Source organism: Neolamprologus multifasciatus, chromosome 1, assembly GCF_963576455.1.
Source record: "Neolamprologus multifasciatus chromosome 1, fNeoMul1.2, whole genome shotgun sequence".
NCBI lineage: Eukaryota > Metazoa > Chordata > Actinopteri > Cichliformes > Cichlidae > Neolamprologus > Neolamprologus multifasciatus.
Window position 1 is genome coordinate 13,266,596 of NC_140439.1, and position 25,008 is coordinate 13,291,603.

The window sequence follows — 25,008 nt, forward strand, 5'->3', positions numbered from 1 at the left end:
TCCAGAGGCTCGGGGCTGCCAAGGCAGAAGCACGGTCACCTCTGGTCTGTAGCTGGGATCTAAGCTGCACTAAGAGTAATTGTCCTGATGATCTTAGGGCTCTCCTAGGGGTATATGGACTAAGGAGTTCGGTGAGGTAGCACGGTGCAGTATTGTTTATGATTTTAACGGTAAGCAACAGAATTTTAAACTCAATTCGGTATTTGACAGGGCGCCAATGCAGGTCAGCAAGGACTGGAGTGATAGAGGCAAACCTTGCGGTTCCAGTCAGAAGGCTGGACAACCTGCAATCTATGAAGAAGGGTGGAGTGGAGACCAAAGTAAAGGGAATTACAGTAGTCTAATCTAGAGGTCACAAAAGCATGGATTAGTTTCTCAATGTCCTTGTGCGGTATGTAGTGCTTGGCCTTGGAGATTTGACGCAATTGGTAGAAACTAGATTTAACTATAGTGGATACTTGCTTGTCAAACTTAAAGGAGCTGGCAAAGAGAACACCTAAGTTGCTAACAGTGCCAGGAAGAAAGGCGGCAAGGGGTCCTTGACAGAAATGACAGAAAGCTTGTTAAGAGAGTTCAAGCTCTTCTAGGCAAGAGGAAAAAAGGTGTATATACAAGATGTCGACTTTCAAGCTCCTTCGAATTGTACAAACTCTGTGTTTGCCTTTTATACTGTATTTCCAAGCCTGCATACTTCAGTAATTTAATGCTCTTATTTCCCATTGTCTTAGCAAAACTTAGCAAGACATGAAGAACAAGAGGTGGCTCATAACTTTTGCTTTATCTATCCATCTGTCCATCTGTCTATCTAGGTTCGACTTTTGTTAAAGCAAGTTGGCAGCTGGGAATTATGATAGCCATAAAAATAAACCTATTGGAACACTGATGTTGTGATGCTATTTAATCGCTGAATCATCCTTTGCTGATAAAGATAACCAAAGTCTAGGTTGTAAAATATTAATATAATTTCCCCAACACTGCCTAGAATAACAAAGTTTCTCAAAATGCAAAATAAGCAAAATAATTTTATAGTTACTCGTGTGTCAGTTTGGTTTAAAATTACAGGAAAAGAATTTGCATGTAAAACTGAAGTCCTCTACCTGTCTTTTTAATTAGTTATTCTGCTTTTAGTGCTTGGAGTTCACTGAGTTCACTATTGCTCTTTTACTGGTCACTGGTCACAGTAGTATGAAGTGTCTCTGTCACACAATATAATTGCTGATATCACCATTTCTCCTGTGATATCTTCAGGATCAAGATGTGTACCCAGGTTAACATGGACAACTACCTCACAGCACACCATGAAATGGGACACAACCAGTACCAGATGGCTTACCGCAACCTGTCCCACCTTCTGAGGGACGGAGCCAATGAGGGTTTCCACGAGGCTGTTGGAGAAATCATGTCCCTCTCTGCTGCAACACCCAAACACCTACAGAGCCTGAATCTCCTGCCTGCTGACTTTGTTTATGATCAAGGTACAGCCGTTGTGGGCAGCACTGGTGCTTCAAAACATTAAAGCTGCTTTAATCAATAGATTTATAATAACAAGAAACAGGTGAATGAGTAAGCTACAGAGAGCAATCACCTAACTCTGCAGTTTTTTTATGCAGCATTTTAACTTCATTCAGCTAATTGTTTTAGTTTTCTGTCCCCTCAATTTTACAGGAGCATTCAATATATACCCAACATTAGAACTCAGGTAGTCGCAATTGCTGGTGTCTCACTTCTACAGACAACCTCAAATGACAACCTGAGGAAGTGCTGTTTCTGGCTTGATTTTTCTGTCCTGATGCTTGCCCCCTCAACATGAACCTAGATATTATGAACACGTTGACCTTGTTTTTATTGCCTCTGCGTAGCAAAAAAAATATGTATTTATTGCAGATTTAATTTTGTAATGTGTCTGGATTATTAAATGTAGGGTTAAGATAACTTAAGCACTACATGCGATATCAGGATAAGATGACCTGCAGCCTTATGCTAACTGGTATTCAAACTGTCATCGATTTACAGTCTCTGATAAAGAGGCCATAAACATAAAAACAAAGCATTTGTAAAATTTAATTACGTTCTCACTGTGAATCATAAACTGTCTTTGTGTTTAATGCTTTACAGACACAGAGATCAACTTTCTGCTGAAACAGGCACTGACTATTGTGGCCACCCTGCCTTTCACCTACATGCTGGAGGAATGGAGGTGGCAGGTGTTTGCAGGGAACATCACCAAGGATGAATGGATGCAACGCTGGTGGCAGATGAAGTGAGTAGAGTTATGCAATATTTAGTATAAAGTTTACTTCAATGTCATCAGATCACAGTTAGGTTCATACTTTTTTTTAACTATTTTTTTTTGCATCTGTGCACCCCTATAGAGATTTTAAAATCAAACAAAATGCAAATGAGGAGCAGAATTTCTTGTACTTAATGCAAACTGTTCATGCAAACTGCATGCAAACTTAGGGATTACAGCCATTTTTAAAAGATGAATTCAATTCCATGAAAAATTAATCCAAAGATTTAGAGTTCATTTGAAGTGTTGCATTTAAATTTGTCTGCTTTTCACTAGAATCTCAATTTGATGTTCAAAGACTTAAAGTAAAGTAGGCCAAATTATGCTGAATAAACCAACATAAACCTGTTAAAAAAATAGGAGTGACCAAATCAAAGTTATTAAAAAGAATTAATGCACAGGCCAGCTCGATAACACCAAAAGGCTTAAAAGAGCACAGAAGACAACTAAAGGAGATCATGGCAAAAATGTTTCCTCCACAACATCACAACACTTTCAAGAAGGTCATTGTACCATTATGGAAGTCTATAACGTAGATGTGCCTTCTTGACTGGAAATGCAAAAAGTTTACAACAAGGTGCAAACAAGTCACCTAATCTCAGCACAACAGAGCCTTCTTTGTAGTTATTAAATGCAATGCAGCAACTGAATATTGATGCAATAAAGGCCTGTGAGAACATTCTAAGTGAAGACACGGTTTTTGATGTCCATGGGTTTTAGACTTCAAGCAGCCACCAAGAACAATGGAGTTTTTAATCCAAGTTTTAATAACAGTCCTTAAATTTAAAAGTTTGTCTCTGTCTTTGTCTCTAACTCTTAAACTGTAAATGCAAAACCGTAGTTAATCCTTCGAATTAAAGTCAGCACTTCAACCACATCTTAATTGTTCAAGTTAAAATCCATTGTGGATTGGTTCTGCTGGCAGCCATGCAAAATTACAACAAAAACACAACAGAAATGTTACAAAGCGGGCATAACTGTAGGGAAGTGACTTAAAAACTGGAGAAATAAAAAAAGGTCTTCATTTTGTGCAGTTTAGCAGCTGCTTCACTGCAGGCCTGACAGCTTGTATTATTGATTCTGTGTTGTTTTAATAGGAGAGAGATGGTTGGGGTGATGGAGCCAGTGCCAAGAGATGAGACTTACTGTGACCCACCCGCTCTGTTCCATGTGTCTGGAGACTATTCATTCATCAGGTAACAATCCCAATCTAAAGCTGCATTTTGTGTAAATAACACTACAGATTGTGGATTGACTTAATTCTTAAATCATAGCAGTTATGACCATTTGGTGCAGTTCTCAGTTCACTTTAAACTGAACCTGTGTGTGTGTGTCCATTTGTTACTGCTTTCGATCCAGGTACTTCACACGAACCATCTACCAGTTTCAGTTCCAAAAAGCGCTCTGCGATGCGGCCGGTCACACAGGCGACCTGTCTGCATGTGACATCACTAATTCTACCGAAGCAGGAACCAAGCTAAGGTGCATGCAACTTCCCTTTCTTCATTTTTAACCTCACTCGCTTGATTTTCTTATCACAGCAGTGTGTTTATGTTTTCTAGGAAGTCCATCTAGCTATTTGAAATTACAGCATAAATGGTGCAGGATTTCAATTTTGCTCTAGCACATCGTATTACTTTTTTGTTCTTCACGTCTAAAAGTGCTGGAATAATTTATCATCATCATCATCCTCATTGTTTTCTTCTAGGAATATGTTAGAACTTGGAAGGTCTAAGTCTTGGACCAGGGCTTTGCAAGCAATATCTGGTGACACAAAGATGGATGCCCAACCTCTGCTGGACTATTTCCATAAACTTTATGAGTGGTTGCAGGCACATAACAAGAAACGCAACCTGGTTGTAGGCTGGAGTGAAGATCCATGTAAGTACAAAAGATACCCAAAATGAAAATTATACTATTATATTATTGATACCGCTCTTCCTGATGCCACTACTTGATAAAAGACTGAACGTGGGAAGGAAACTCTCTGTAGTCTGTACTTGCACGTGTAAAGTGCATTGAATGATTTGTACACAAACTTTAGAACTGACTAATTTACTTGAATCTAGTTGTCATCGTCCAGCATAATACAGCTTTCAAAATGCCGTTTTTTTTTTTTTTTACAATTTGCTTTTTATACTCAAAGAAGACAACATTTTAATTAGTGTCACAGTCTTCTGTTCCCAACCATATGTCCTTAATTTATCACCACTCTTCTCACACATTTTCTGGTCCTGTTAGCCTTTAAGCTTTCATCGATTCTTAAAATCTTAAAATCAAAAGTCTGCTTTTGGGTCCTCACCCCTACAGCTATCTGTTCTTCCTTATTTCTAGACTTTATGCTAGTTAACGTAATATGCTGGAGCACATTTATCATACAGGTATACATCTTTAAAATGTCTTTAACTGATTGTTGTTCCCATTACAGATCCAGAATATTCAATTAAAGTGAGACTAAGTTTAAATTCTGCAATGGGCGATGATGCTGTGAGTACTAAAAATTGTCATTGAGACAAAAATTTTGCAGGAATTCTGCACTTATGAAGTGAAATACTGTCTGTTTAACGTCATGCCCATTGTTGTTGTTTTTTAATCTCTTATGTGTTTCAGTACCCCTGGAATGACAATGAGCTTTACCTGTTCCGGGCCAACATTGCTTATGCCTTGAGGCAGTACTACAGCCAGAAGAACAAGACTCTTTCTTTCACGTCAGTATGCGGTTGATATTTTGTGCTTTAAGCGAAACAAAAAAATTGTTTGGTTTGAGTTTTCTCTGTTTGCACATGCAGAACAACTAATGTCATCACCTATAAGGAGACTCCCAGAATCTCTTTCTACGTTGTCGCCAAAAACCCAAATACACCCACTGAATTCATCCCAAAGAATGAGCTGAAGGAAGCCATCAGGTGAGGATCAAGTGCGTGAGTGGCTAAATACAGAATATCCCAAAGCACTGAGCTCAGCATCCTAAGGTAGCTGCAGTAGCCAAGCTAATTCATTTATTTAAAATCTTTTTAGTTGCAGTTTTTAGCTGGATGGAAATGTTGAACTTCAGTAACATGGCACAAATTGCCATCAAATTGCTGTTTTATTCACACATCCATGGTCTTTACAGGATTAGTCGCAGGTGTCTTTGGTGATCTATGGCTCAAACCTTTTTCTTATGAAATGAATTGTAAACTCTTTAAAATATTTTTAAAAATGTCTTGGTACAGCTATAACAACAGCATGCATTTATAACATATTCTTTTTATTTTTTTTATTATAAGAGTTGTAATTTAACTGCCTCCTGCTACACCTGAAATAACCAACCTGGTAGTAATGTCGCCTGTGCCTGTTTATGAGTTGTAAAGCAATAGTAAAGTCATTTAAAATCTATTCCAGGTTAGCTCGAGGCCGGATCAATGACGCCTTCAAGTTAGGTGATAATACTCTGGAGTTTGCCGGTATCCTACCAACACTGGCCTCACCCACTGAGCAACCTGTGCAGGTGTGGCTGGTGGTATTTGGTGTGCTTATGAGCATTGTGGTGGTAGCCGGCGTCTACCTTGTTGTCTCTGGTGTCAAGGAGCGCAGGAAGTGAGTAGACCAAAATATACACTACTAGTAATATACTGCTCAATTTTTCCAGTTATTTACTGCAATTCAAGTCATTCAAGTCCAATGAATAGCTTGATAACTGAAAAATAATGTACATTTCAGAATTATACAAAAAAGCCTTTTTCAGGGAACATAAAATGGGTTAAAATTTAAAGCTGTTCTGCAAGTCTCAGTTTCAACTGTGAAGAGAAGACTTCGAGCTGCAGGTTTAACAGGACGAGTTGTGTATGTGTGTTTTAATTATATGTAGATATTACAAGTCTGTCTATGCAGCTGTATGTTTTTACCATCAGAGCTTTAGTCTGCCCCTTTTCACAAATTATATCTTGACTTCACATAGACTCGGTGACTAAATGAGTAAAAAATATTCCAATTAAATTAATTATGTGCATAATGTTAAGGAATGTTGTTTTCTGTGTTTATAGGAAAAAGCCTGGTGTGGAGAACCCCTATGAGTCATCCACTGATGGACAAAGCAACAAAGCCTATGATGACAGTGACAATGAGCAAACTGGATTCTGAGTCTACTGCTGTCGTAGTAGATCAGAGGGAAGATCAGTACTTGTGTCCAGTAATCTCATAGCCTTCTCAGAAATGGGAAAGTAAAGCTTTAAAAGTTCTCTTCTTCTTTCATCAGTGCTGCATGGCCTCCAATCAACAATAACAGAACATTAACATTAACAGTGCTAAATGTGAAGCATTATGCTGAAGGTTGTTAATTGGCAACAGTGAATAACCCTGTTAATGAACAGTATCCTTAATTGCCATTTACATAGTATACTTCCATGTGAATGTCATTAAAGTGTTATTATACAGTATTTTGTGTTATGATAAGTAACAAGTTTAACACACTGCCTTACCTCCCTTTTTGAAACCCTTTTTACTTACCTGTGCAATTATGTATATTTAACTGTTTTGGTAATAATAATAATAATAATAATCATCATCATCATCATCATCATCGGTTTAAAGTATAATTTTAAAAACAAAGTTCATAATTGAAAAAGTTAGGCAAATTCAAGTCACATTTATGATGATGCCACCTACGTGTCAAAATGCACACTTCAATCACAGCACACATTTAGTTTTAGTCTAGTTTACTGTGTTTTCATATCAAACCTGAGAGATTTCCTAAAGTATCAAATCTTGTCATTATACACCTAGATGCTAAAGAAAAATGATAAAATAAAAACATGAATGTTGCATTAAAAAATTCTGCAACACAGTTTACCAATGGAACTTTTTTTTACTTGTCAGCTGCGCATGTGTACAAAAAAAGACATTTCTTTCGTAAGCAGTGAGTGACCATTAAGCGAAAAGGAGAATGGTACATTTGTATGAGTTGATATTATACAATCAAAGCCTAAAGGTGTGATTTCCAGGACGTCTGAGATGTGTTATTAAAAAAAGAATTCTAAATATGTGCACTTTAGTTTGGTTGTGTTAATTCATTGGGCCATTATTTATCGTTCATGTAATGTGTCATTTTTCCTTACAATGTCTTATAATATATTGGAAACCGTATTGTTGTATCAAACATATAGATTATACAATATGAGTTCAAAAAAGAAAACAAACAAACAAAAAAATTCAGCTTGAAAGACTTTAAACAACAACGGACCCCAGTTTTGTTTACATATCAGTACACGGTACACATCAGACATCCTAGATCGCAGGCCAATGATTGATTTTGTAATCGTATCATTGGAACTGCTGCCATATATTCCCAACACCAAGGAACACCTGATCGCCACGTTCGCCTGGTGGTGAGCTGGATCAGGTGGTGGGAGAGGATGCTGGATGGGCGTGGCATATCTAAACACAGAGTGAAGGTGTGCTGGGAGTGTTGGGTAGAAGCTCTGGTCTGTGAAATGTCACATTCACACTTCCAGCAGAAATTTGACAACATTGTGAGGGAAATAGGGAACAGTGAGGCCCCTTGACGATGTTCCCAACCTCCATTGTTGAGGTTGCTGCAATGAGCTGCGGCTACAATGTGGGTGGTGCCTTTCTTGGTAGGGCCAGGTGGAGTGTGGCTCTGAAGCAAAAACTTGAATGTGTTTGGTGAGAGCATTAAGACTTTCAGTCAGCCTCAAAGTGATTCTAGCAAATCTTCAGGCAACTCAGAAACTTGCGGTGTGTGGTACGGGTGCTGCCAGTTTCAACTGAGGATGTAAGTCGGATGGCGGAAGGAATACTTTGAGGATCTCCTCAATCCCACAGACTTACCTTCTGTAGAGGAAGTAGAGCCTGGGTACAAGAAGGATGACCCATGCATCACTTGGGGTAAGGTCACTGAGGCAAGTAAAAAACGAAAGCGTAACACTAAAGTTGGTGTCTGAGATCATTTTCCACGTCATCTCTCAGGTAGGGACATGCGGAATGACAGCTGTGCAAAGGCATAGCCTTATTGAGATGGAGAACTATGGATTTCTGCAGCAGCAGAATTTGAAACATGGATGTTGGTTTGTGTTGTTAAACCAGGACACACGAAATATTTACAAGATTTTTTTTAAAAATGTAACTGACTTTTCTGAGTCCTGAAAATGCAGAAGAAAATGACTCTCCATCACTTTTGAATAATGAAGAGGAAGGACTGATCCACTGTACGTCCATCCAGGGTTGCCACGCCCACTGTGTCTGTGTTGCAAACGTTGATGAACCAACCGCTATACAATGCTGACTCAAATCTCCGTCGTCTCGCTGAGTCACCCTTCATGTAAAACACAAAGGAGAGGGTACTCTCATCACTCTTGGAGATCTGCTTCAGCCTCTGCTTCTCACATGTCTAAAGGGATGAAAGCGTGGATTAGTTTGCTTGAAAATGGCAATTTGGCAGAAGACTACACCAGGTTCCACTACTGTCAGCTAAGAACAAGCAGTGAGGCTACAGTTCACACAGTACAACAGAAGATTGGAAAGCCATTGTTTGGTCCGATAAGGCTTGATTTCTGCTGCTACATTTGGAAGGTAGGATCAGACTTTGGCATAAGCATGAAAGGATGCATCCATCCTGCCTTGTATCAATAGTTCAGCTTGGTGGTGTAATGGACATATTTTGAACACCCTTTAGGAGTACCAGCTGTGCATCATTTAAACACCACGGTCTACTCGAGTATTACTGCTGACCTTGTCAATTCATCAAGACTATACAGTGTACTCTGATGGCTGCTTCCAACAGAATAATGTGCCAGGTCTCAAATCATCTCAAACTGGTTTGTTCAACACGACAGTGACTCAAACGACCTCCACAGTCACAAGATCTTAATCCACTGCAGGACCTTTGAGATGTGGTGGAGCAGGAGAGTCTCATCATGGAGCAGCTGACAAATCTGCTGCGTCTGTCTGAAGCTATCATGTCAATGATAATAAAATCTCTGAGGAATGCTTCCAGAGGGCTGTTGAATCTGTGCCACAAAAATTTAGGCAATTTTGAAAATAAAAGGGCTCCAACATAATATTAACAAGATAAATCTAATATTTAACTGGTATTAGATTAGTGTGAGCTCTAAAGTAGCAATTTTTGTACTGTTTTGGTTCTGGCAGGCATGTGGATTTTTTTTCTCCTTCTCTCTCCTCTCTGTAACCGCTTTCTCTTTATTTCTGCCATTCTCATTAGGCCATTATTTCGGTTGCATATGAATGCAGAGAAATGTAATTTTCATGCTTTTAGCCCGTTCTGTGCTATATTCTCGAGAATGTGCAGCTAACATGGAGAAAATTAGAGCAGTAACCAAGTGGCCGGTTCCTGCCACTAATTACACAGTCTCATTCTTCAGACACTCTGTTTAATGGCCAAAAATTGACAAAAATTTTAAAGAATATGTACTTAATTTCCTGCTCCATTTGAACAGTTTCTCTTGTCCCTGTCTCCCTTTGAAGTGTCTCTTGGTTACCAGCCTCCTTTGTTCACAGCTCTTTCTGTTCAGCATGATGTATGCCCCTGCCATCTGTGGAAACAGGCCAAACCTGCCCTCCTCAGAACAGCTGACCAGAATGGTTGATTGGAGGACTCCAGCTCCTAAGTGTTGTTGCAGACCATGTACACCCTTTAATAGAAATGACTGTGGCCTCTTTCAACAGGATAAAATGCTCTTCCACAAAGCAAAAATGTATCAGCAATGGTTTGAGGAGCATATCTTCAGGTTGAGGTATTGACTTGGTCTCCAAATTGCCCCAGATCTAAATCCAATTGAGCATCTCTAGGATGTGCTGGACAAAAAGTCTGACCCATGAAGGTCTCACCTCATAACTAAAGGGATCTGTTGCTAACATCTTGGTGCCTGATACCACAGTCCATGCCTCAGTGGGGAAGGCTAATTTTGGGACCAACACAATATTAGGCAGGTGGTCATAATGTTATGCCTAATCTGTGTATATTTAAACAATTTTGATATTACTACTAATTTGAGATGCTAATTATTCTGCCATTATACATTTTTTGTAACATAACTCTGTCTAAGCAAATCTTTTAAAGTGAGAAGTGTATCCACATAGAACAAAGGACAGAAACTGGCATGCAATGCTTTCATCCCCTGAACAATGATGGCTTAGTCCAGAGAAACAAATGTTTATCAAGCCTTTTTTTTCTTCACTGCCATGATTCAGTCAAAATCAAGAGCGTACACTTATTACCTCCACTTTTAGGAGCACTCTGTCCGCTTGCTTGCAGCACATGAGGAAGCAGTTGGAATCGGTGAGGTTTAGCACCACTGGCATCCCACTGGAACCCCTTCTGAAACCGCTTGACTTGTAGTAGTAGATAGTAATTTTCTCTGAGCACAAAAGGAAACCAAAACAATGAGAGCAGTTTCTCTATCAGAACAGAGTATTTTCTTACTCTACCTAACACTGGAGAAAATGTGAATGATGACAGCTTCAGTAAAAACTCATCTGAAAACCACGAGTGCCATGTTGATGTGTCCTGCTCTGAAAGACAAACCTGGATTTGGAGAAGCATAGACGATCCTCTCAGAACAGATACCTCGGAGGTATTGGCGAGTGGCCAGATTTTCAATTAAAACATTCGACAACTTTTCCTGCCGGAAACTGCCGCCTCCTCTCGGAACTGAAAGTAAGAATGGGAACAAGGGCCCTTGTTTATAAGTCAGATCCCGTTTTAAAAACAAAGGTGACTCCACTGACTGTTTTCAAACTGTGATTTCACAGTAGTGGTCTTGTGTTCTTTACATTGATCTCGACTTTCACAGGTTTCATTTTTCCTTTATGAGATTTAATGTTGCCAGTTGAAGGCAGTTGTACAACACATAAGTGATCAATAGGGGTCTGCAGAAAAACTGCCTAGTCAAGGTCATAACAGCTGCCAGGACACATTTTGGTTTATGGGTGTAAACATGCGACCATTCTCAGTAGCTTCCTCTTTAGATAACCACAAATATACAGAAGCAAAAGAAATACCTAGTTGCCTCACAACATTCAAACACTTTAATTCATTAAATAGTGTAAATATTGCTGTTAGCAAAGTTAATTATGAGAAAAGAAGAAAATCTGGGAGAAAAGGCAGGAGAGTAAAACTGCTTTTACTCACCAAGCGACACCGTGCTGGATTCTGCCACCATGATGATGTCATTAAAGGTACATCCTGTCGCATCACAGCCCCTGCCTCTCACCAGAGAGATGCTAGTTTTTGTCATCTCAACAACAAACATCTCATTCTCCTCAGTTTTCGCTTGGCAAAGATCCTCTTCAATATTCCCCGTCTCCTTTTCTTCTTCCTGCGGCTCCACTACAGTTCCCTCCGGGTCATCCTCCCTTGTCATCTCCCAGCTAAAGCTGAGGAGTGTGGGCTCTTTAGAGACTGGTTGTAAAGTGTCTTCAGTCAGGGATGTCTGCTCAGTGTGGTCCTCTTCCTTGGCTGGTTTGCACATTGTCTGAAGAGAACGAAGAGAAACAGGATAATATAAAATACCCCCAAAAACCAAAATAAACACAGAAAAAAGATGTTCGCAGTTAGCATTTACCAAGATTATGAAGAACATAAGCACAGAAATTTGAATCACATTACACAATTTCATAATGTTTACATATATAAAGTGAAACACAATGAATTGTTTATTTTATTTTATTTTTAATCTTCTAAGACTGTATCTGAAATAATATCTCTAAACTAGAAGTCGTCAACTCACCAGCATTGGACTCCCCTCAGCTATCATGTTTGCCACCTCCTCAGGTGTAAGATCATTCGCGTCCATGCCATTTATCTGCAGAAGCTTGTCTCCTTTTCTGATAAAAATAAACAGTAAATAAATCAAATAAATATGCAATGTGCTTTACTGAGCCCTTTTGTGTTTGGCAGATGTAATAAAAGGAGTTAGCGTGTGTTCATAAATAATAATTTACTAGTTTTACTCTTTAAAGGGGTTATTTTTTCCACTACAGAAGGTCTCGTGAGTACACTGAGCTAGAGATGAACACAAAAAAATGATCTTCAGACATTTCTTAGCAGTTAAGAAAACAGTCCAATCCAAAATTGGAATAAAATTACAAAATAAGGCGACAGAATTATATAATACATCTTAGTTCATTTGCTCAATTCACCTATAATATTTCACAGTTTCAAACTTTTCTGGCATCATGTTGAAACGATTAAGTGGTAGAATTTGAAAACAGTGAAAATAAGAGAAAAAACAGGATTACATAATTGGGTATGCAACAAACCAAGATACTCCAAACTGAACTCATGCTCAAAGAAAGAAAGAAGAGAAAAAGAAATTCTGCACAAAATGCTGACTTTAAGTAATTTTATCACATTTAAATTTTGTAATTTTGTTACATTTTACGATGTAAAATGTTACATTTAATGGGATCTGGTTGAATGTCAATGTACTTGACTGGTATATGTTCATTTTATACCAAGTTTATTTCAGTTTATTCCTTAAGAATGAATTATTGGAATAAATAAACATCTTTCATCACTGCTTCATGTTTAATGAGGGTGAAAATAGAAGGCTCAACATGTAAGCTGGAGAGAAAACCTCAATGTAAATATAAATAACAACATGTTTTTACCAAAAACATGGTCTTCCTAAAAAAAAAAATCCATAACATGAGGTTGGATGTCCGTGCAACGTTATATGACTACAACTTTTGAGGCTCTACAGTAAAAGTGTATTAACTTCTTCCATAGTAGTACCCAGAAAATAGTTGAAGAGAAAGAATCCGCTAAACAGAGAGCAAATTATACCTGACATAAAGTTTTCCTTCATTCTCCATTTTGTACTTCACCACATTTTCCACTACATATTGATGCTTTCCCTCATGGATCTTGTGTGCAATCAGCACACCGCCCATAACCAGAGAATCCTAAAATGTACAAAAAGAACACAAACTTTAACTTGACTAAAAATTATCTTTTAAGTGTATCTCACTACATGTAGTGCTTATTGTTAGGGGACCGTTAAGCGTTGTCACCTACCTTCATGTCCATGGTGGCACCGATGTCCGCTCTAGATAGCGTAATACCACTGACTGAAACTGACTCCGGTGAAAGTGGCAGTTTTTAAGTCTTCCAGTGTGTCTGTGCTTCAACTTATTATAGAACAAAAAAGGGAACTGTGAGTGAGAAAACACTGACACTGTCGTGGATGGGGAACTGCTGTCAAAAAAGGAAGTAAGAGAAGATTAGAACATTTATGATGAAAAGTGGACACAGTGTATGGTTTGTTTGAAAGCAGAACTTGTGAAGCATGTGGAAGAAGAAGGTTATGATTTAACTGTAAAATATATTTTCAATAGCAACAAATACAGTGCTTTGATAAGTCACACACTTCCCTTTTCAAAACTGATAGAGACTAAAATAGTATCACATAGTATTACTATATAATATTACTCAGATAACATCCCTTTTTTTCTTTCACTGCGTTTAAACTTCCTTAAAAACACCAATAATAAGGATTAAAAAATTAGCATGAAAACCTGAAAAGCTTCAAATATAAATCCCAACAGTCAGACTTACAGTGTATCACAGATCACATGTAAGCTGTTGGAAAAGAAATCTCTTCCCTGTGACCGTTATGATGGAAATATATAATGTAACTAAATATCAGTTCATTTTTACCCGTGTCTGCCTGTACATTAGAAAAAACACAGTACCAGATTGTGAACATCAAGTAAATGCAAGTAAAATTCCTCCATTTAAAACCATAAGTACAGCGTTCACTATTAATTTAACACTTAAAAAGTAAAAAGATGCCACTTCTTAATTTGTACATTTCACTGCTTTAAACAGAGGCGCTACCAACGGGGGGCCGGGGGGCCCTGGCCAACCCCCTGGCAAAACTGTCCTAATAATGTAAAAATGGTGCAGAAAAGCTGGTGCCAATCCCTGGACAGATCGCTGGTGCATCTCAGGGACAACACAGAGACAGGCAACATGATCGAATGCTTATTTTTCTTTCCTGAACAAGTTTGCTCCTAAAGTTAACTCCACTCTGAGAAAGTGAATCTTAAGCTGCTTCTGCTGACAATCATTAAAGTGATGGTTGGGACTTCCAGTCAATTAAAACAGATTAACATGGACTTCCAAATCTTTTTTGATTTTCATATGTACCTATTTTATGTCACATCAACTTTAATAGCGGGGAATTAACCAGGCATACAACTCCCAAAAAGTGGATTCTGTTCATCTGGACTTTTTTCAGTGGGAGAAACATCACGTCACTCATCCAAGTAACTTCTTCAGTCTCATATAGGGCATGTTTTTCAAGTAACCTATATTTGATGACAGCATACTAAAACTGGAAATTCAGTTTTTGGTGTGGCCCCCCCCCCATATTTTTAGTGGCCCCTATAAGGCCACCCCTATGAAAAAATTCTGGATGCCCCCCTTGCTGTACAGTACATATTTCATATTCTTGCTCAAAAAAGGTCAACCTATCATGAGTTAAGTTTATTTTAAGTGATTTTTGTGATGCGTCCATGCTACCAGCAACCATGGCTACCCAACTGAGAGAGATGGATTTAAAGCAGGGTTGTCATTTTAATACACATTTAATTACTATCTTATTATAAAAAAAAGAAGTCAGCACAAATCTCTGAGCTTAAATTGTATATATATATTTATAATTTGACCTCCACACAGTGTATTGCTTATCATTATTTGTGTTGAATTACAGTGTTTTAGCCCACTTTATTGACATGAAATGTGATATAGTGTCGCAACAAAAACGTCGGGATGTTACGCCTCGGGAGGCTCAGTGTCCTCACAATTTTGTGTTCCAGCACCACCTAGTGGAGGACACCATGATTTATTAGAGAAGAGAAGAGAGGGTTTCTGAATATTTACTTTACAGCACTGAATGCTGAACTCCTATTTAAAGTAATTTTGAAATTTTCCACAAGAGCCTGATTATTATGGAACGCCAGGACTGCCATAATGAATTAATTAAATACACCATTAAATAATTAATTAAATGTGTCAATAATTAATTAAATGTGTCAATAATTAATTAATTACATGTGTCATAACTATTTATTTAATTAATTATTTCCCATTTTAATTAATTATTGACACATTTAATTAATTATTTAATGGTGTATTTAATTAATTCATTATGGCAGTCCTGGCGTTCCATAGATTATGTGGATCATTGTTTGATTTATTATTTGAATAAATCATAACGCTGTTTTTCATTCTTTTAACACTGCACATCATCACCAAATGGATGAAAGAAAGTATTAACAATTGATATGAACTCATTTTAAATTATGGTTTTAGAATATTTAATAGATTTTCTTATCCCTCTTTGGATCTTGATGTTATTGATAAACATGTTATTGATAAATGTCTTTTCTTTTCTTTTCTTTTTGGGCATTTTCTTTTTAATTAATTAATTTATTTATTTCACCTGTCCCTTTTGGATCTTTAGCCATCAGAATTGTTGTCCGAAGGCCAAAAAAGATGCCAAGTGGATTTACTTTACCAATTGGATCATCATGGCCTTGCCATATTGGTCTATTTAATTGACCTTTATTATAATTATGTATTTATTTGATTTGATTTTCGGTTGTTACAGACGGGACAGACATGACTGGGGGATAGGACAGGGGGAAAGAATAAAAGAAAGAGATGGAGAGAAAGAAAAATAGAGGGGAGAAGAGACGGTGAGAAAGGGGGGAAGAAAAAAAGAAAAACAAACAAAACACCTGGATCACCTGTACGGAGATAAGAAAAAACAGAAGAGAAAACAAACCAAAAAGAGCAACACAATAAATACAACATTTTTGATAATGTTATGATAATGTTGGATAATGTTTATTAGCTTTATTGCTGATATACTTTGATGGGACCCATGATAATGTTTTTCTATAATAGTATTTTGAATGAGATTCATTATAAGAGAAGATGGTTTATTGATTGTTGTATGACACATGGCATTAATTACTTGACTTTGTTGTTTATGGAGTTACGTATTTATTTTGTCACAGCAGTAGAATGCCGTTTCATTTTCTTCTGTGAATGATAATTTATGTTTTTGACCTTGTTTAGGTCAGGTTTTTTTTCCCCGCGATCAGCCCTGATCAGCGCAGGATGGCGAGCCACCCGACCACCGCTATGTTGCGGTAGGAATCATAAACCTATGGACTGAATTACAAAAACTGTTGTCACATGACCTATCACAGGTCCATGGAACTGAACCAAATCTCATACTGGACTAAACCTCATCCCACCTCCTTTTGGAACATAATAAGCTGTTTTGTATTGTTAGCATTATTTTGTTTGTGATATATTATACATATATTTTTTTTGTATATCTGTCTCTATATTTATCATAACAAACACAATATATATATATTTTTGAGCTCTACTTTTGGTTTCCTGTGTTTTCTTCGCACACTCAGGCTCCATAGTCGAGACTACTTCTGAAAGCTCATTGTCTATATAGCTGCAGTCAGGCGCCCTGGTCCTTCAACCGCGTTACACCATCACAATAAACTAGCTAACAGCAGATAACAGTATATTAAATGTTATTGTGCAGCACGCAAGATCGACAGCGCACAATGTGCTTTTAGGTAGCAGCCAAGAAAGGTGTAGTTTGTGTCTGTGAACACCCGTGTGTACACCTGTGTGGATCAGCACACTTCTATTCAAAAGGTTTCTCTATGTAACGATCTGTTAGGGAGAGTGGGGAGCCATAGCCCCGTCCCCCAGGGCATGAAGCAGGTATGGAGGAGATCCAGGCCCCAGACATCCAGAGGCCCCAGAGTACGAGGACCCAAGAAGGAACACCACAGGGGCAACCGTGCCACCCTCCTGGGAAGAGCTGAGGAGAGCCCCAAACGAGAGGTCACCCTGCAGCCACGGAACAGAGGCCAGAGGGGGTTGCAGTGACGTGCCTGCGGGCTCTGCCGGCAGCCAGCTGTGGCAGAGAGGACCGAGCCCCAGGCCCAGAGGCCAGGAGTGAATATATATTACTGTCTGTAAGCGACTGTGTGAACATTGCTTTATTGTAAAGATGAAGGTCACCTGGACCCAAACCTAGTAATTCAACAAAAATAATGGTCAGTGAGACAGTTTGTGACATGGCGGCTCATTGGGCAGACTGTCCTGTAATTATGAAACAGAAAGTTTTGTTAATTCACAGAAAATGTCCTTCTTTTTGTCTTCATTTATTGTTTTTCTCCAAACAAAACAAAAAAAACACACAAACAAATTTCTTGCAGTGAAATTTTTTTTTTCTCATTTAATTATTTATCTGTTACTTAATTACTTTAGTGCTGTATAAATAGCCTTGGGGGAGGTCTTCATCAATAAGAAAGTCTGTAAATGTCATGGCTGGCTGTGTGGCAGGCAGGCAGGAGTGGTGGACCCAAAATGCAGGACTCTTAGGAAACGAGGTTTCAACTGAAAATGCAGCTTTATTGCTGGAACAAAACTTCAACATAAAATAAAACTCACAAAAGCAAACAAAATTCTAAACTGAGGTGCAGGAGGACTGGAAATCATGAACACACAGCAAGTTGCGGGTACGACGCGACAGGGAGCACAGGAAAACACAGGGCTTAAATACACAGGGGAGTAATTAGGAAATGGGCAACAGGAGGGAGACACAGCTGGGAGAAATTAGGCTAACGAGACAGGAGAAAGGTAAAACTGAACACGTTGACATGAGACATGAACTTTCAGAATAAAACAGGAAACTAACAGACACAGAGAACCAGAACGGACACTGAACTTGGCAGGCAGACTCATGAGCAGACACAGTGACACCATGGACAGACAGAGGGACACAGGCAGGCATGAAACAAACACACTAACACATAGCAAACCTAAACAAAAGACAAGGCAGAATAAACAAGAATATAGAAGAATATAAAGAAACACAAAACACTGAGTCCTCAGACTCAGGACCATGACAGTAAAACTCATAAAAATGTATACCCTCCTTCACTTATTATTAGTCTTTGTTGGGACAATTCTGGCCCCTGGGCTTTATGTTTGACACACCTGTTTTAAAGCCTCCAGATAATATCAGCGCTGTCCGCAGGGCTAGAAGCCTGTAAAAACTTTCTTTTTCACATAACTGTATGACTGCAAACATATCTGTTATGCAGTGACTTTGATGCTTTGCTGCTATGATGAGTTGTTACTAAATTTATACAAGCACACACACACACACAAACAAGCAACCACACATTCTGCAGTTATTTCCAGTGTGGCCTGTGGAGCCACTGACATCCAGCTAAATCCGTAGATGTTCAGGTGGATTGAATTACATGAGAAGCCCACTCCAGTGTCGCAACATTGGTAACAGCGGCACACGGTGGACCCTCCATCCAGTGTACTGGCCAGTTTTTCACCATCTCAGAAGCCAAAATAAGCTGATGAATAAATCCAAACAGGTACTGTGACATACTAAACATACAATGAGAAATTGTGCATGAAAGTGTGTGTCTGCCTCCTGAAATTTTTTTTAAATCTCTACCTGGGAAAGTTTTAAAGACTCTTACTGTATTGATAAGTATGTAGCATTTTATCTGCTTAAATCTTGGCAAGAAAACAAGATGGCTTAAGTCTGTATTTGCATTTTCGAGTGAACTTTGACAAACTGTGTTGTTTGAAGTTTCCTAAATTGCTTTTCAGAAACTCATATCAACTTTCTCGGTGTTGTCTTTAATGAAATCAGCAATATAAGAGTTGTACTGTTTGACATCATTACTGTATGTGTGTTTCAGATGGTGATACATGATGTGTTAATAATAGGAAGTGGCCCTCATGCCCTAACCCTGGCTAGCTTGCTATGTAGCAATGACTGGGACCCAAAATCAGACCTTAGACATGACTCGCTGCTCTCCACCTCCACCACCAAGTCTCAGCCAAGCACAGAAACATCCAGCAACAAGCCCAATACTAGCAAGATGAAGAGGAAGAAGAGGGTAACAGATGGTATGGTGTGCTTAGCTTTACTTTCTCAAAACTGGGTAGATGTTAGGATTGTTACTGAGAATCTGAGTGTTCACAGGGAAACATTTTCAGGCAATTAACCAAACTGTCCAGGCAAAATGAACTGAAGACAGATTGTTTGAACCGTTTTAAGCAGAAATGCCAGATGTAATGTAGATCTGTTTATAAAGCGTGAGGGCTTGCACTTTATTTTAAAAAGCAGAGAATATTATTTCGCTGTTGGTCAGACAAAACAAGTAGATTGAAGAAGTAGAACTGATGAGAAACTGGGAGTTTTTCATAGTTTTGTAATATTTTGTTAACTAAACCACAAATGATAAAAATCTAAAGTATCTTATTACGAATAAATAAAATTCAAGTATCCACACAAACTGAACCAGATAATTTAGATTTTTTTTTAGTCATTTTGACTTTTTCTGGATAGTTTTTAAATTGACTGTTTAAAAAAAAAAAGCCGGCTTTTGTAATTCGCCGATTTTTCAGACATAACTGAGTTTTATATGAACATGATAATGAGACTGAAGATGCACTTATTTTGATATCCACTGATGCTGTAAATAAGAATGAACAGATCTCTCTGTTCTCTTTGTTGACTAATTAAATATTCTGCAGGCCAGGCGATGGAGGTGCAACATGCAAAGTTAACCACATCGGAGAGGACAGTTTGTTCCCCACTAAGTCTCAGAGTGGTGGACACCTATGGAGAGTGGACTGCTCTGTGGGAGAGCCAGTTCACAGCTCTGAACATCCCTCATCTGCGCTCACACTCGCTGGTGCACACAGACCCTCTTAATAAGGTAGAAGCACAATCGACTTCCCCTACTGTGGAAATGAGGTACGAATAAGAACGGTGTTAACGTGTGAATATTTGTCCTGACAGAAAGCGCTGCAGGAATTTGCTTTAAGGTGCGAGCGCTCGGCAGAGCTTCATAGCCTCCCAGAGCAGGTTTATATTCTGGATGAAAATGCGTTCTTTAACGACATGAGGCTCGGCAAGAAAGAGAGGAAACGTCTAAACATCAGCTCTGGGCTAAAGAAGAGTTTGTCCTTCAGTCTGCCAGGAGCAAAACTAAGTGTGGATTTCTTCAAGGAGCAGGTGAGAGCAGCTGTGCGTGTAAATAGCATGAGTGCTTGTCTTGTTTGAAGGTGCACTGCATTGATTGGTACACTTTGTAAGCTTTGATTGCTGCTCTTTTAACACCACATTTGTGTTACTGAATAAGAGAAGTTTGCATGCAAAACAGAATATAAACTTTGAATCCTAAAATGAGACATTTCTTTTAGACAATGTGATTTCTTCTCTACCTGTTGCTGTTGGGGGAGCATCAAAGTTTGGAACAGAGCTGTGCTTTAGGATTTTATTTTGTTTTTAGATTCAGCTTGTTCAAACAGTGGGATTTCTTGTCAGCTTTTATTATTTTGAAGATGTCTAGTTTTAGTTTTTATTAGCTTCATAGTTAAGTCTTTTTAATTTTTAATGTATGGAGGACATATGCCAGAGGCAAGATTTAAGAATGTAAGAAAACCAGCAAGCTAATACAATAAGAACATCAATATTTGAAAACAATTGACTCGTGGTCTTCTAGACATCCATCAAAGACTCATCAAACCTTATTCTTATAATTTAAGAAATAATCCAACTAATTTTATATCCTCCATATTTTATTTTAGTTGGTTTTACAACTTCACAAAATTAGTTTAGTTAGTTTCAATGTTATATTTGTTTTTAACAGTTGTAGTTTTTATCTTTTATTTTGGTCAACTAAAATATTTTTTTCACACCTACTTTTAGGTTTGAGTTTAGTTTTCACTATTAAAAAAACTTTGCAACAATGTAACTAATGTTGCATGACATCTTCTGCTGCTTCGAGAAAATCACCAAAAGACCAACGGCAACAATAAATTGCTAATTGCTACCACTTATCCTGCCAAATTTAAGCAGCATGAGCACCAAAATTTGAGAATTGCTGTTTCCTTAGCTATTTCAGTTAAAACACAGGTGGAGAGATACAAGTTGGACAAAGTGCTGCTGAAGGGAACAGTGGAGCACATCACCCCTGTGAAGGAAGATGAGACAGAGATGAAAGACGAGAACTTGAAACAGGAGGAGGAAAATCAGAGTGACGTCTTCAAGGTGTCTGATGCAAAGAGAAATGGGGCGGGGAAGAGAGCTAAATATTTTCAAGTCCAACTTGAAGATGGCACCATCCTAAGAGCCTACCAGGTCGTCATGGCAACAGGTCCAACCCGTGCCCAGATGGCGAACATCCCATCGTGGGTGAAAAGCATTGGTGAAAGCTACCCAGAGGAGCGTTTACTGCATACAGTTCATCTCATGCATCATCTGCCGAATTCTAAGCATAAACCTCGAGAAGCAAATTGTGTGAGAGACAAAGATACTTTCGCTCCTCAAGGTATGTGATATTTCTTTTAGAAATAATTTGATTACATAAACATTAAAGCTTTAGTGCCCCAGTACCTTAAAGTAAAACTCCACTTTGTGAGTTGTTTGCACATTTCCTAGAATGTTATAACCTTTGCTTTCTGATAAATGTCTTTGCTTCTGCAGACTTCATTGGCCATTTGGCACCTATCCTCACACCTGCTCCTCCCTGTGCAAATACTGTGTGCTTGTGTGTTTCTGTCATTGTATGTAGTCTGTGAGCCCGGCCAGAGAGTAATGGTCATTGGTGGAGGTCTGACCAGCGCTCACGTCATCTCAGTTGCACTGCAACAAGGTGCCAGCCATGTGACATGGGTTATGAGAAAACACCTCCAGGTTTAGAGACTGTAAAATGGCACATGAACCAAAAATTAATAATAATTCTGTCCAACTCGAGTACACATTTTAGCTTGTGTTGCTTTCTTTCACAGCTGAAACAGTTTGACGTGGGTGATGTTGAGAGTTTGGTGGGTCGTTACTCTCACGTGGAGCACGGCATCAAGATGGATGGCCAAGCCTACCTACGGCAGTTCTACAATGAGAGGAGTCTCCACAAACGCCTTGCAATGATTCATCAGGCAAGGAAGGGAGGGGCCGTCACCCCGGAGGCCTACATTCAACTGCAGCCATTCATAGTGAACGGAAAGGTGGATGTGAAGACGTACTGTCAGGTTTGTATTCAGTGTAGAAGGTCCCAAGAGTAAAATGAGATATGACCCACCAAGTAATGACAAACTTCTGAGTTCTACTACCTTTCCAGCATCCTAATGTGGACATGTCACCCATGTTGGAGTTGCACAATGCAGTTACCTCACTGGCTTGACAATGTGTGCATTGTATGTCAAATAAGGCCTATAATGAACAGGGAGATAAAGAATCCGAACCTGAATCTCACACCGTCTAGGTGAGTGAAGCCAGCTGGTGCTACAGAAACCAGGTCTGGAGCCTTTCCCTCACCACCGGGGAGCACTGGACTGGAGATAAGATTTGGATCGCCACCGGCTGCAAGCTTGATGTGAAACAGGACCCATTACTTTCTGAAGTGATGAAGGAATTCCCAATTCAGGTGTGTTATGTAGAGAAATGTGTAGTGTAAAGTTTTGGAAATTACTTGGATGATGAGGAATTTTTTTTATGTTTTCATGTAGTTTTTTCTGCAATCAGTCTCTGGATATAAAAATAGATTATTGATGACATGTGTTTTGTGTTCTTTAGGTGATAGACGGATGGCCGTGCATAATGGAAAGCTTACAGTGGACAGAAGAATGCCCACTCTACCTGATGGGGCAGTACGCAGCTCTTCAGGTAAGTTTTACAAATTGTATTTGAAGTGATTTTTTCTTTTTAGTTATATTACAGGCTGTCTGTGCCTTTCCCCCCAATTTCTCACATAGGTTGGACCTCATGCAGTAAACCTCGCTGGAGGACAGGCTGCCAGCATGAGGATTGCCAAGGACATTATAGGCCGTCATCAGCAGAAGGGTGGGCAGGCTCTTGAACTAAGTGGACAAAAACCAAAAACTGAAGAATACATTCAACAGATGCGAGGTCTGTTGTGGCTGTAAAATGACCACTTAGCCTGAGAAAGTCAAAAATAGCTGCTAGCCATTGCTCAAAAATAGAAGTCATCTCTTCCTGGTTATCCTGGTCAAGGTGTACTTGGAGAATAATAAATGTGGACTTTGATTTTTATGGGTATTTTATTTATGGGAGAATTTGTTCCACTTTGTGATGGCCGAGTTTCTTTTCTTGGAGATAGTTTCTCCTGCCTCAGAGAAAATCCTCTCACATGGAACAGAAGACGCTGGAGTGCAGAAAGTGTAGAGATGCAGGTATACCGTCTTCCTGGGTCCCACAGACAATCAGCTAAAAAGAATAAAAAAATTAAATTGTTGCGCATTTTGTAGAATAACATTTTAAGATTATTTTAAAAATGCATATTTTTAAATATTAAATTTAAGTCAAATGGAAGTGTTTCTTAAGTTATATAAGGATATTTATATTATGAAAAGCAGATTTCTGACATTTTAAGTTTTTCACATTTTAAGATGAAAAAATAAACACACAAAACAAAAACAAACAAGAACTGAAAGCTGGCAAACCCACCCGACTGACCAAAAATCAACTCAAAATGCTCCCTGGCTGTAGCTCAGGTGGCAGAGCAGGTCAGTCACATGATTGAAGTAGCAACAGGAGAGGGAGGGGGAGAGAATGAGAGCAGAAGAAGCAGAAGCAGCAGCTGTGCAGCGTAACGACAGAATAACTCCAGCTTTGTGTCTTTTTCCATTCTAGCTGAAGTCCAGGACAAACTGTGTTCCTTCTCAGCTCAATACGAAACGCGTAATATTTTCTCTGAATACGGGACGATTCCGTCTTTTTACGGGATGGTTGGCAACTCTACTAACTAACCTTAGGAATACAATAAAGTTCACTATCAGTAACATCATAGCACCCACCCAGCTGTATAGAAACTCCGTCATGCTAGCTAGTACGCAGGAGTTATTGGAACTGATTGTAAAAAGTTAGCACAACGAAAATAAACTGCATCTAAACTTGGTTTATATCTGACCCAGACAGGCTGCAGGTCATAACGTCTTACCTGAAGTTCAGTTCACCTGACACTCAGACCGGCCTCGGGTCTCTCCTCTTGCCTCCCCTTTCCCTCATCCACCTGCTGGCCTCCACCACTTGCAAATGTTACTGAATCTGTGGAAGCTACGCCATACCAAACAACTGAGTTATTTTTACACACCGGCCAGCATCTGGCCAATCCACCACCTCTCTTACTTACTTTAGGCTTGATGATACAAATACGATACTGATAGCAATACTTAATAAATGCAAGACATCAGACTACTTGTTGTATTGTCTAATTATGAAGAATTATCCTACAAGAAAAAACCTGAAACATCAATACCCACATTTTAGAATATTCAATTAACAATCATTCAAAACAAATGTGACTGATTGAAAATAATAATAAAGCTGAGAAAGATTTTCTCAAGTTCTGTCTTCCTGTTTTATGTATGAAATATTTTGAGTTGCATTTTTATTTTTAAAGCCCACAGTAACTGTTTTACTTCAAGTATGCTGTATATTTTAATGGGACCTACCCTATATAAGTCACTTTAATTGCTCTACAACCTTACTGTCAGAATCAGGCCAACTGAACTGATGTGAGGTGATTTCAGAGACACATATTACTCCAAGCTAAACTCATACATATATTTTTGTAGCATGTATTTATTTCAT

At 38.7% G+C, this 25,008-nt stretch overlaps 3 protein-coding genes across 4 annotated transcripts in view; 2 read left to right on the top strand and 1 right to left on the bottom strand.

Moving 5' to 3' along the window:
* The window catches only part of ace2 (angiotensin I converting enzyme 2), a 47,639-nt gene extending 40,330 nt beyond the window's left edge, over positions 1–7,309 (top strand). For both annotated transcript variants that reach the window (XM_085167511.1, XM_085167502.1), the window contains 10 exons: positions 1,249–1,475; positions 2,116–2,260; positions 3,388–3,486; positions 3,650–3,772; positions 3,999–4,171; positions 4,719–4,777; positions 4,901–4,998; positions 5,080–5,196; positions 5,675–5,869; positions 6,316–7,309. In XM_085167511.1, the coding sequence (XP_085023637.1) occupies positions 1,249–1,475; positions 2,116–2,260; positions 3,388–3,486; positions 3,650–3,772; positions 3,999–4,171; positions 4,719–4,777; positions 4,901–4,998; positions 5,080–5,196; positions 5,675–5,869; positions 6,316–6,412 (1,333 nt within the window). In that variant the 3' untranslated portion in view covers positions 6,413–7,309. The remainder of the gene's footprint in view (positions 1–1,248; positions 1,476–2,115; positions 2,261–3,387; positions 3,487–3,649; positions 3,773–3,998; positions 4,172–4,718; positions 4,778–4,900; positions 4,999–5,079; positions 5,197–5,674; positions 5,870–6,315) is intronic.
* Positions 6,767–13,449, bottom strand: LOC146525436 (uncharacterized). Its single transcript, XM_085167554.1, has 7 exons — positions 13,326–13,449; positions 13,095–13,213; positions 12,037–12,133; positions 11,439–11,781; positions 10,833–10,958; positions 10,526–10,665; positions 6,767–8,678 (listed from the first exon to the last, which is right to left on the bottom strand). The coding sequence occupies exons 1-7, from the start codon at positions 13,335–13,337 to the stop codon at positions 8,460–8,462; spliced, it is 1,056 nt and encodes a 351-aa protein (XP_085023680.1). The 5' UTR covers positions 13,338–13,449; the 3' UTR covers positions 6,767–8,459.
* A 4,205-nt stretch (positions 13,450–17,654) lies between these two features.
* Positions 17,655–24,754, top strand: LOC146525437 (uncharacterized). The gene is made up of 10 exons (XM_085167541.1): positions 17,655–18,751; positions 19,085–19,295; positions 19,926–20,110; positions 20,194–20,409; positions 21,313–21,727; positions 21,971–22,092; positions 22,188–22,427; positions 22,661–22,822; positions 22,972–23,061; positions 23,151–24,754. Exons 1-10 carry the CDS (start codon positions 18,626–18,628, stop codon positions 23,319–23,321), a joined length of 1,938 nt encoding a protein of 645 aa, XP_085023667.1. The 5' UTR covers positions 17,655–18,625; the 3' UTR covers positions 23,322–24,754.
* Positions 24,755–25,008: the final 254 nt, after the last annotated feature.